The sequence below is a fragment of the Pollicipes pollicipes genome, unplaced genomic scaffold, assembly GCF_011947565.3.
Source record: "Pollicipes pollicipes isolate AB1234 unplaced genomic scaffold, Ppol_2.1 Scaffold_6849;HRSCAF=8115_pilon_pilon_pilon, whole genome shotgun sequence".
In the NCBI taxonomy this organism is placed as follows: domain Eukaryota; kingdom Metazoa; phylum Arthropoda; class Thecostraca; order Pollicipedomorpha; family Pollicipedidae; genus Pollicipes; species Pollicipes pollicipes.
This window is the reverse complement of record NW_023596949.1, coordinates 6,460-18,539: the sequence shown is the minus strand read 5'-3', so window position 1 is coordinate 18,539 and position 12,080 is coordinate 6,460. Positions and strand designations below refer to the sequence as shown.

Below are 12,080 nucleotides of genomic sequence, written 5' to 3'. Positions count from 1 at the left end.
CGACTGTCGCTGCAGGACAGTCTGACGCAGAGCGAGCAGCAGCGGGACAAGGTCAGTACTGCGCCAGGCTCGTCCGAACCGCGCCAGGGTCGTCCTAGCCGCACCAGGCTTGTCCGAACCGCGTCAGGCTCGTCCGAGCCGCGTCAGTCTCATCCGAGCCGCACCAGGCTTGTCCGAACCGCGCCCGCTGCAACACTTAAGTGCGCGTTTGCTGCCTCAGCTGAGCTGATGGTGTGGGGTTCCAGCCTCCGTGAGTGTGGTGTATGTACGGTTTCTACCGTTTGACCTCAGCTCCGTCACCTGACACGACCCGTGTCTTCGAGCGCCTGACCAGATGTGTGAGCTCGTGATCCTTCAGCTCCTCGCCCGACCTGACATGACCTGTGCCAGCAACGGGATGGCCAAACGGCCCGTGACGACCGTGACGATGGCCAAACGTCTGTGTGACCGTGACATCTGTGCTCCGTGACCCCGTGTGATCTCAGCTCCGTGACCCGTGTGACCTCAGCTCCGTGACCCCGTGTGACCTCACCTCCGTGACCCCGTGTGATCTCAGCTCCGTGACCCCGTGTGACCTCAGCTCCGTGACCCCGTGTGATCTCAGCCCCGTGGCCCCGTGTGATCTCAGCTCCGTGACCCCGCGTGACCTCGGCTGCGTGGCCCCCCTGTCCTCAGCTGGATGACCAGGTGTCTGAGCTGCTGGCCGACCAGTCGGAGCTGGAGAGCCGGCTGGCGGCGCTGGAGCGGCAGCGTGCCGCCCAGCAGGAGGAGCTGTCGCGCACCAGACTCGACTACGAGCGCGCCAAGGCCGAGATGAACCGGACGGCCAGCGAGCGCGAGACGCTGGCGCGCGCTTCCGGCGAACTGCAGGTCCGTCAGAGGGACGGGACAGAAGGCGCCTCGGGGGGGGGGGAGGGGTGGTAGAGAGGCGTGAGGTTCTGAACTCGCTGTCCCTCGGAGACAGGGGAACGGCGCAGCGAATTGGACGCGCGATGTGACGTGTACTCACTGTGTCGTGCGGTGGCCAACTGACCGGCGCTGTATGGTCAGAGCTCGGTGGTCCTGTGACGTCTCCGTGCGGTCGTGAGGGAGCCGCGCCGAGGTCTGGCGGCGCTCGGCCGCCGTGTCGGGTGGGCGCACGCCTCGGTCTGACCGCCGCCCGCTCCACAGGCTCGCCACGCGGCCCTGCAGAAGGAGCAAGCCAGTCTGCGCGAGGTGCTGGCCGCCGTGAGGGCTGAGAGTCAGCACGCTGAGGTACCGGCGCGCGGCGGCACGGCGCAGGCCGAAGGCTCCAGTCGCAGGCAGACTGCGCTGGCGATGGCCGACAGGCGCACCGAGCTCTTCACGGTGCCGGTCGCTGAGGGCTCGAAGGAGTGGAGCAAGTTGTCGGCGTCGCTCAAATGGATGTATGTCTTAGAATGCTGTGATGAGCCGTGATCTTGCTCCTCAAGACGGCGGCGTGATCTGCTCAAGCAGAGGTGTACGGGAGAAAACGTTCACGGGAAGGCGTACGAGCCGGAATGTCATTAGAAGCTTTATTCATCATGGACAATATACCGGATGACACGTGAACTGGGTCGGTAGATGCAACTTTACGAGAAGAGCTGCGCCCTGGAGGCAGCCGAGACGGCGCGCCGGCAGCTGGAGAAGGACAACAAACAGCTGACCCTGCGGCGGGAGGAGGTGCAGAACCAGCTGAACCTCGCCCGGCGGGACATGGACCAGGAGGGCGGTGAGTCGAGATGTCGTGCGAATGGTGCGCGCGCTGCCGGCAACAGTACAGAAATACCGAGTGCTGTCTCAGGTGTTTTGATTCTACATGGGCATCTGTGTTTTAAAACTGTGAGCGCCGGTAAAGCAATGTATGGCGGATGTAGCAGCCGACGTTGAATTGAGAACATTCACATTCTCGACCTAGGAGGGTCTGGGAGGAAACGAATACAAACGCTTGTCCATCCTGCGTGATTGGTCTGCCCGCGGTCACGGCGGTCACCTTGCACCGGGGCTGCGGGAGGTGTGTGTTGTAATGAGGGCAGACGTTCCGTGGCCAGCCCGCCTTGTGACCGCCTGTCCGAGCTGAGCGGTCGTCGCCTGTTGGCCACAGGGCAGCTGCGTGAGAAGTGTGACGAGCTGCAGCGCAGGCTGGAGGCGCGCACCGAGCAGGCCCGTCTGCTCTCCAGTCAGCAGCACCAGCACGATGTGGAGGCGGCCCGGCTCACGCGCGAGAAGGTGACTTCTTCTCTCTTTCGGCCCTTCTCTTGTGCTCCTTCGGCCTATTTATGTATAGGGTACCTCCTTCTGCAACGCGTCGCGCGCGCGTGCTTTTGGGCGCACAGGATAGACGCTGGGTGTCCGCTGAAGCATTCATCCGCCCGCGTGCCAGAGGAGCCACGTCTGAGGGTCTCCCTGGAGGCTGTTCGCACCGTGTCTGGCCGGTGTGTCCTGCTGCGCGCCGACGACCGCCACGTCCCGGTCCTCGGTGTGGCGACCGCTCCGCCGGGGCGTCGCTGACGAGCTCTGAGCGCCGGTGGCCGCTGACGCCCCCCTTACCCCTCACCGCGGTAGGAGGAGGCGGTGCGTGCGCTGGAGTCGCAGCTTCAGAAGTCGGCACACGCCTGGAGCCGCGAGCAGGACGACCTGCTCGGCCAGAAGAAGCAGCAGGTGCAGGCGCTCCAGCGCGAGCTGGCGCAGCAGGCGCGCGCCGGCGAGGCGCAGCTGCTGGCGGCCGAGGAGAGCAAGCAGCAGGCGCTGACGCTCGGTGTGTGACCTTTGTCCTTCTCGTCCTCTTATCACACCCGTCAGTCGCGGTGCCAGTTGAAATGACTGTGCAGACCGATGCTCTGTGTTTTGGATCATCGGTGATTTATGCCATGTGTTCAGGAGCCCCTGCGCTGTGCATGCCTGAACTTTGTCGCCTTGTGCCCTGATCTTCCACGTGCTCTAGCCCTCTTGGCGCTGAGGCATTCCTGTGCTGTGGCATTATTCCTGTAGTTTGGACCCCTGTTCTATGACATTACTGATATGTTCACCGGTCTGTGCTCCAGTGCTCTGCTCCTCCCGCTGCGTCCCAGTTTATCCTCGTGCTCTACCTTCTCGTACCGCTGCCGCCGCCGCCGCCGCTGACGACCTTTGGACTGTCCGTATGCAGCGCAGCAGGAGCAGCAGGCGGTGCATCAGCGGCTGCAGCAGGCGCAGCAGCAGCTGGAGGAGCACCGAGCCGAGCTGGAACGGCTGCGGGGCGAGGCCTCCTCGCACGGCCAGCTGTCTCGCTCCAGCGTCGGCGCCCTACACACGGACATCTCCCGGCTCCGCACGCAGATGGAGGACAAGGCGTGAGGGCGGCGTACTGGGCCCGCGGACAGGCCGGCATTTGGGTGATGACTTTGGTTCCTGAATAGCGCGGTGTAATCAGATGCGGACAGAAACGCGTAGCTTGTGCTGGAGCCTATCTTGAATGTTGTACAGGCCGATGTCAGGACAGCGGCGAGAGGGCTGCAGCGTTGTGGATTGCTTGAGGCCCGGCAGCGTTGTGGATTCGTGTGTGGACGTCGAATGAGGCAAGTAAGAATGGGTATGTGCCACCGCGGCTCTGTCTTGTGACGCGATCCCTAGATGTGACGGTATTCTGCTGCGGTCTGCCGCTGTTTTGTATGCGTACCCGGCTGCCGTGGGGCTAAGTGTTCCTCGCAGGCCGATATCCGTACTCTCCCCGGCAGGATCACCCACGAGAAGGAGGTGGCGTCACTCTCCCATCAGATCCTGGACGCGCAGCGCCAGCGTGACTTGACGGACGCGGCGCACGGCCAGGTCAAGGTCAAGCTCAAGGTCACGGAGGAGCACCGCGATAGGCTGGAGCGTGACCTCACCGAACTCAACCGCAAGCTGAGCGAAGGTGCCGCGGGGGTCACATATGCTTTGCTTAGCGGGCCCGGGGGAAACAGTGCTCTCCTTTGTGAGGTCATGTTTTGTGGGACATCCATTTGGCTGAGCTGAAATTGGGCATTGGTATTCTGAGATGGGGGAAAATCAAAGTGATGACGGCGCGTACAGTGGTATGCTCATCCTGATCGGCTACAGTGGTGAACTAGTGCACGACACTCGTAATGCATCAGTGCATCGTGCACTGGCGCATCACTGTGCGCTGTGACGGCACATTGATAATCCATTAGAAAGGTATCTTATGTTAGGTTTGATGCAAGCAGGAGCCCTATAGATGCGCTGGGCTTGGGAGCCCCTGCCTGCAAGATATTGCAATGCCATTAAAACATGATCATCCACCAGTGGACCTACTCGTCTTCGGCTGATTCAACAATGTGGCTCTGCTTAACTTGCGCTCGGTACTTTCAGCCTCGTGCCTCTATTCCACATGTATGTATTCCGTTCCAGTGGAGACCCAAAACGCTGACTGCAACCGCTCTTTGGCGGACACCAAGCGGGCTTTGCAGAGGCTGAACATGAGCTGGCAACGCTAGATGGCATTAACGGCGAGCTGCGCGACAAGATTAAACGGCTCGAGGCTGAGAAGGGTGAACTCAAGCGGGTCCTGGACGAGGCCAACCAGAGAATAAGCAGTGAGTGGGTTTTTGGTTCAGTAGGTAACCTTCTGCTTGATATGAGGAAGCTGGATTCAAAATAACCCAAATATGTGAAGTGTATTTGACTTGTATCGCTTATCACCTGGTTCAAAACATGTCCGCCGTTGTGCTGCAATCACCTGTAAATTTTCACGCATCACGCCTGCGTATAAAATGCCACAGCTTCTGGAATATAATGTGTAATCCCGCAATCAACACCAGCGATCTCAGGTCCAGCCCTTACCGAGAATAGCAGTCCGCCGGTAATCCTATATGTTACATCATGACAGACATGGACGTGTTCCGCATTTGTCCACACATGGGACTGTGGCCTCCGGAGACCGGTGGGGTTGGCCACAAACGGGCTCGTGACCCGGTTCTATCGGTCAGCCAGCTTCCTGGCACCACCCCGGTGCGAACCCACGGAGAAGGTCCCGACTCTAGTCTGACTGTCCGTCCGCCGTACCGCGCGGCACGCGTCCGTCACGTCAGGGCCCTGAACCGGCCCGGGTCTGCCGGCATACGGCCTCGGTGATAGATTGCGAGTGACGTCACGGTGCCGCGAACGCCAGCCGTGCTGTCTCCCGTCACGTGACACCGGCGCGCTGCGCAGTTCTGGACGGCGCGCAGGAGAGCTCGGCCAAACAGAGCCACGAGCTGCGCACCCAGCTGCGCGACCTGGAGCGGGCGCAGCTGGAGTCGACGCGCGAGCTGCAGGAGCTGCGCCACCAGGCCAAGCAGCTGCAGCTGCTCAACCAGCAGCGGCTGACCGAGCTGACTGACAGCAGGCAGCAGCTGGCGCGCCAGCAGGACGCCAACGACACGCACAAGAACGACATCCACAACCTGCAGGTCCAGGTGGGCGGCTGTCGCTGCTGCGGCTCGGATGGGTGATGGGCCGTTTGTCGGGCGCTGGGTCTGCCGGGCCCTCCGTGGTCATTCACTATGGTCTGATGAGCAGGCACCACTACGTGGACGGCCTCCGTGCTCCAGTGTCCGGTCCGCACTGAGCCGGATTAAGGAGTAACATTTGCTCCAAGGCATCTCTTTTTGCCTTCCTGGAAGTGACGACTGCCTGAAATCATTGTGAGGCGGGGTCGAGCCCAGATGTCACTGATGGTTCACTGGCCTCACCGCTGCTTTCGGAGCGCACCAGCTGATGTGACGCTGCCGTCGCCCGTGCGGCTCTGCACAGATGCGGGACCTGGAGGCGGTGCGAGAGGGCCTGCAGAAGCAGCTGGCCGAGGCCGAGCGGCGGCTGGCCGAGCTGCAGGAGAAGGCGCGCTGGCGGGAGCGGGACCTCTCGGCCGCCCTGGAGGAGTGCCGCGCCACCGGTCACCGGCTCGAGGAGGACAAGGAGAACCTCGAGATCCGACTGAGCGCCTCCAGCCAGGAGGCCACCGACCTCAAGGTGCGCCTGGTGGCCTGGGCCCGTGACTTTAGCCTGGCGGTTCGACTGCACTGCAGGTGATGCGGTGTTTGCGTGGAGTTGTGCTTGGAGCACCGTCGACAACCAACGATTGGACTAAGCTAAGAAATTTAACACAGCCGGTCGCAGCATGGGCTGGGTTCATGTCGCCATCGGCTGTAACGCCGCGCTCCCGGAGTCCAGGCCTGTCCGGCAGGTTTAGTTCATGATCTGTCCACCGCTGGCTGGCTGGCGCTGTCTGGTGCGGCTGTTTCCCGACCGTTGACGTTGTTGTGGCTGTGGCGCCGCAGCTGAAGCTGCTGTCGGCCGAGGGCCGGGCGGAGACGCTGGAGGGTCAGGTCGGCCGCCAGGAGGCCACCCGCCGTGACCTGGAGCACAAGCTGGCCGCCCTGTACTCGTCGCTGCGGCGCGTGGTCGGCATGCGGCTGGACGGCGGCGGCAACGGTGGCGGCCCGGTCTGGCGGCGCCCTGCTCCGCCCGCCACCGCAGGTCAGGCGCCGCACGCACTGCCGGCCGGCAGACCGTCGCCTGGGCACCACCACACGCAGAGGGGCGCGGCTCCACCGTGCCGAGTGTTGCTAATAGCTCACGTTTTGTTATTTTGCGATACAGCTGTGTGTGTGCGGAAGTGCTGTCTGTTTACTTATGTTTGTGGCCTTTTTTGTCGCACGATTTGCTTCCAGCCATGCATGACTTCGCTGCCAGTCTGTGCCCGTTTTCATTGGAGTTTTTTTTTAGTGATGGATGAATGTGTATGTGTATTTGGTTTTAGACGTTGAATGTGTATATATTTGGTTTTAGACGTAGAGAGCCCGAATCTGTCCATCACTCAAGACGAGCTTTGCTCTCTGATTATCTCGATGGAAGAGCAGTCCCCCGCCGGACCCGACTCCCTCCGCTGGTACGTACCGCTCCGTCTACCTCCGACCCCGACCCCGTGGTGACCCCGGGCGTGTTCCCGGCTGCCCCCCCCCCCCCCTACTTGGACGGATCGGTGGTGCTGCGAGTGGAGAGCCAGGAGTCGTAATCCACGATCTACTACGAGACCCGAAGCTGAGTAGAGGCTCAAATGTCGCTCTTTATGGCTGTGGGCCCCTGCTCTACTGGAGAAAGAAAACAGGGAGTCAGACCGAAACAGATGATGCAGACGAATTAACGAGAACGCCGGCGGAATAGATCAGACGCTCCATGGCTCAGTGTGTCGTCACCTGACCCGATCCGTCTCGGCGGCAGGGTCAGCCGACCTGCTGGACGCGGCGCCGGCCGGCCCGCCGCCCAACGCCGTCGACGTCGACCCGGAGTTTGTGCGCCAGGGCCTGAAGGATCTGATGCAGCAGGTGGCGCGTGTGGAGCGGCAGCGGGTGAGGCCGCGCCCGGGGCGTCACGCCGCCGCCATCACGCCGACCAGATGACTTGCGACTGGTGGGAGCAGCCGTGCGGTGGTCTGAACTAGAAAACGTGCTGAGGACTTCAGCTGGGGCCGTGTGTGTGTTTACCGCCACGCGGTCATTGTGCATGCTCAGTTTCTGTCGCGTTTTACAGCTCTGAGCGCATCTTTTGGTGAGCATACGGTTGACCCGCGTGGCCGTGGTGTTCGGCATTGGCGAGGCATCGTGTCCATTCCCCGCGTGCCACCACGTGCGTGTACAGCCCAGCGCGGCCGCCACCCCCGCCATCGCTAACCGCAGCTTCATGCCCAGGACGAGGCGACGGCGCGCTGCCAGAGCCTGGAGACGGAGCTGGAGGAGCGCGGTACCGGACAGCGGCAGGCGCAGCAGCGGCTGGAGCGGGCGCAGCAGGAGCTGGCCGCCGCGCAGGCACAGCGCCGCCTCCTGGAGACCCAGCTGGCCGCCGGCCGCGCCCAGGCCGGCAGTCAGGTGCGCGGCCGCTGCCGGCGTCCCCTGTCGGGCTGACGTCACTCCCCGGCGCCGCCCTCTCTCCTCACTCTCTCCTCACTCCCGCCGCCCGCCCGTGTGCCCACGCCGCCGGCCGTTCTGGCGCCGGACGGAGCCGTCACGCTGCCGCACTGCATGGCGCCAAAGTCCGTCCGTAGTCCGGGCTTGCGGGAAGGCTGGGGGAAAATTATTTTCCGAACTGCAATTTCAATCACTGGGGGTTGGCAGCACACATAGCAAGCTGTGCTTCGCATATAAAAGCTCTGGTACAAGCGAAAGGTGCGAAAAATTTGGAGTGCGTTTGTCATTGCATTGCCTCAGTATCGGTGCCAGGTATCGTCACCTTGTTACTCGCATTGTCCCCCTGCTGTCAGCTGTTTCACATGGCGCGCGGTCATTCGCCAGTTTGCGTGTTCCGCTTAACCATGTGCGCTTCCGCTTGACCATGTGGTGCCGCCGAGCCTGGCTTGGGCGGTCCATCGGCTGATCGTCCCGGCTGATCACTGGTCGGGTGGCAGGCGGTCCTCCCGCCGCTGGAGGGTGTGCGCCTCGCTGACCAGCCCCGCTCTCTCTCTCCCCCACATGTCAGGAGGAGGCCAACAAGAAGCGGGAGCGCGAAACCAAGGCCCTGCAGGAACGGCTGGTGCGGCTCGAGACGGCCAACACCAAGCTTCAGCTGGAGAAGGAGGTGCTGGAGGTGAGGCTGCTGGACGGACTGCGCACTGGTGTCTGGGCGGCGCTACTCACTGCAGTCCGCCGGCCGACTTGTTCGTTGAAGCCTGTGAGGCTGGCTGCGCACCGAGCTGCGGGTCCGGCCGTCTCTTTGTGGTGTGCGCGTGCCGGCGCCGCGGAGATGATCAGGCAGGCAGCACACCACCCTCCATCGGCGTGTCACGACGGTGGCCCGCGCGCAGCACCGAGCCATGACCAGTGACGCCCCCCCCCCCCCACCCCACCTCCTTCCCTTGCCCGTGTGACCCGGTGCTGGCGGCCCGCGCAGGACAAGCTGGGCATGCTGCGCAGCCAGGAGAGCCAGCAGGAGGAGGAGCGACGCGCGCTGCGCCACAGCCTGGAGACGGTGGAGGCGCGCGCCGCCCAGCAGGAGACGGCGCGGCGCGCGCAGGAGGCCGAGCTGCACCGCTGCCAGCGGCTGACGCTGGACAGTGACGCCCAGCTGCAGGTGGGTGCAGGCCCGGCCGGTCGCCGCAGATCTCTCTATGTGTGCTCAGCGTCAGCTCCGTCGCGTAGCGAAGTAAACCCGTAAGCACTTCTGGTAACCAATTGTGTTCATAAAAACACATAATGCCGGTGTGTGTGTGTGTGTGTGTGTGTGTGTGTGTGTGGTGTGTGGTGTGTGTGTGTGTGTGTGTGTGTGTGTGTGTGTGTGTGTGTGTGTGTGTGTGCCCGCGCGCGCGTGCGTGCGTGCGTGCGTGCGTGCGTGTGGTGCGGGTACGTTGGGTGCGTTCCTTAAAACAATGACGGTCGAGAGTAATGAATACAGTTGCCAGATAATAGGATACTCAGCTTAGCTAGTCGTACAGGATGTAGTTTCCTATTTAGACGGAGGGGAGTTAGAAGGCGGAGCGCCCCTGGCCCCTGGTACCAGAATGCAGAGCCCAGCCCACCACCATGCGTGTCACCATGAAACTCAACACCAGCCAGCGTTTTCCCCATAGCTCATGCCCCAAGGCTCAAGCCCTTGAATCCCCCACGCGAAGGAACCCCACCTACCGCTTATGCAAAGCGTAACACTCTATACGCAATCGAAAATATGCCGGAAAAACTTGACGATCTCTAAGTTAAAGGGAGTGTTCGAAACGATGTCTAAGTGAAAGGAACTGTTCGAAATTTGAAGATTTTGAAGGAAACATGAGATATGGAGTAAGCTCCCTGATACCTATTAGGTATACTCTAATTGTAGATGACTGCTCTAGACCGTCATTGTTTGGCTGCGTACTGGAACGTTTGTATGACGAGGTGCCGCCAAACTAGCCGTCCGAAATTGCCGTCGTAGCACTCTCTTATAGTATTCCAATCTCGAGAGGTGGCGGTGGAGGTGCTGGAAGTGTGCTGAACCAGATACCGTTGTGTGCTCGTGTTTTGGCCTTTTCTCGCGATGTTCTTGCGTAGTTATTCGTGAGTTTAAGATGTGTACTTGTATTCACATACTCGATCATGACGCCATTCTGGAGTTATTCGATTATATGTCTAGTTTCCGTAATAACTGGCTATCATGTCCAACTTTTTATATTATGTAGAATGAAAAACTTGATCCCCGTCGCATTCGTCCTCATCTCCATCTTCTTTGTATCGTCGTGTGTGGTTGATTGTCTGGGGTAGGCTGCATGCGTTAGCTGCGAGTGAGCCGAGAGGTCCCGTGGGAGGCGGGCCGCAGCCGGATACTTAGCGCACATGCGAGGGTGAAAGCTTAGCGGTTGGCTCCCTCCCTCAAACGCATGCTAGTTTGCCCCACCGGCAATCATTTTTCTTTATTCTTCGCACTGCTCTGAAATGGCGATGTGTGATCGAAAGGGCTGTATTCCAAACTAGATCCGGGCCGGATTATCTTTTCATTACTCTCGCTATATCTGAAAATCCTCGCGACGTCCGCGCTTGTCCGAGGGCAGGTGAATTGGAATGACCTATGAAATTGCAGGATTCGAATTTCGTGTTCTATGGTGGTATGCATACCTGAATGACTTTGAAATAGTTTACACATCTGTCGCGGCCGTTTACCTCAAAACTAGGAGTCTTTAGGGCCTTTAGAAGGGGCAGGATTATGATCTGCATAGAATAATCTTCGAAGTGGCCAATTCATTCAAAAACCCCGATACAAATGTGGAACACTCCATTTAAAGGGCGAAAATTCCATGAAAGTTAGCGATTTTGTGAATAGGCGTTGGCGTCAACAAAATCGTTAATATCCGTTGAAAGATTATTTCAGTGATATGACGGATGAACTGTTGAAGGATGTGTGCACACCTCTGGCTTTCACCCGCGCCCCGTAAATGTGTCTGCACTATCGCTCAGGATCGTTACGAGCAACAGCCCCCCCCCCCCCTCCCCCGACGGAGGCGACGGAGGCAGCATGAATAACCGAAATTAACACTTTATCTTAAAATTTCGAAAACAACTTTACAGGCGAAGATATTTGTCACAATATAGGAGGTGGATCAAGATCAAATAGGATTGCCTTGTGCCACTGTGCCAGGGTGTTGCTAATGATTCCGGAAATACGGTTTGTCAAGTTTGGTACCATTACATTTGCAGAGGCCCTGCACCACTTTCGAGCTCTTTTTATTCTCGCTTTACGGGGCGTGCGGGCTTAAATGGGACACCTCTGGGGCGCAACAGCTGACGACTGCATAATGTGCAGAGGGCTCTGTAGCCAGTCAGTAAGATGTGAAAGGGCCTTAGCTTCCTGGCTGTAAATCCAAAACGCTCATGAAGACAGTGCCACCTTCCCACATGTTGGTGCATTCCATGCTTTCGACCATATTCGTATTTGGAGTCATATCGCAGGGCGCTCGAGCTGGTCGAGCGCAACAGTGCGAGCTCCTCGCGCCCAGTGTGACAGGCGTCGCTTCGGACGCCGAGCGGCGCACCCCTGCTGGTCGTGGGCTGGTCAGGTCCCGAGCCCAATCTACTGGTCCGACAGAGGCCCACACTCCGTAGCTCCCAGCGCTGCAGGCCACTGGATCACGTCGACTGTAGCTCGTCCGCTGTCTCTGCGGCGCACGGTCCGCACGCACCTCCGTCGGCGGGCGGCCCTGGCCGGTCCGCCGTCGGCGCCGTGCCCGACGGATGGCACCGGCCTGGCCGGTCCGCCGTCGACGCCGTGCCGGACGGACGACGCCGCGCCGCCCCTTCCCTCCACGTCGGCCACCGAGTCGGGCAGACCGGGCGCCGTGCGTCTCCGGCAGCAGCAACGTGGCCAGACCGGCCAATAGCGTGGCGGCACCAACACGGCTGGACGGCGCGCTGGCCTGCAGCTCGCTCACACAGGTCCCACCACGAACGGCTGAGACCGTGGCGCCCAGCCGCAGCGCCACCTGGCACACGCCGAACCCGACAAGCACGCGCGCACGTTGGCATGGTACTCGGGGCGAGTAAGCGAACAGTATGTTGAACGCCATGCTGACGCTGAGCTGGCCGACCAGGCCGAACGCCAGCCGCACCGGC

General features: G+C 60.7%; 1 protein-coding gene and 1 long non-coding RNA gene across 2 annotated transcripts; both read left to right on the top strand.

Moving 5' to 3' along the window:
* Positions 1-1,169: 1,169 nt before the first annotated feature.
* On the top strand, positions 1,170-2,149 carry LOC119108849 (uncharacterized). Its single transcript, XR_005095362.1, has 3 exons — positions 1,170-1,254; positions 1,585-1,732; positions 2,105-2,149. It is a non-coding gene; the product is annotated as an uncharacterized LOC119108849 (long non-coding RNA).
* Positions 2,150-2,197: 48 nt separating this feature from the next.
* LOC119108851 (golgin subfamily A member 5-like) lies at positions 2,198-11,848 on the top strand. The gene is made up of 12 exons (XM_037232395.1): positions 2,198-2,221; positions 2,566-2,661; positions 3,190-3,332; positions 3,717-3,892; positions 4,387-4,467; positions 5,188-5,261; positions 5,382-5,432; positions 5,770-5,820; positions 5,896-6,003; positions 8,488-8,595; positions 8,899-8,982; positions 11,822-11,848. The coding sequence occupies exons 1-12, from the start codon at positions 2,198-2,200 to the stop codon at positions 11,846-11,848; spliced, it is 1,023 nt and encodes a 340-aa protein (XP_037088290.1).
* Positions 11,849-12,080: the final 232 nt, after the last annotated feature.

What these genes read in the sequence shown, in the direction of transcription:
- LOC119108851 (XM_037232395.1), top strand. Translation starts at nt 2,198, where the DNA reads ATGTGGAGGCGGCCCGGCTCACGC. An exon ending in TCGGCCAGAAGAAGCAGCAG is followed by an intron (nt 2,662 to 3,189) that starts GTGCAGGCGCTC and finishes CGGCTGCAGCAG; the next exon opens with GCGCAGCAGCAGCTGGAGGA. An exon ending in TGGAGAAGGAGGTGCTGGAG is followed by an intron (nt 8,596 to 8,898) that starts GTGAGGCTGCTG and finishes CGGCCCGCGCAG; the next exon opens with GACAAGCTGGGCATGCTGCG.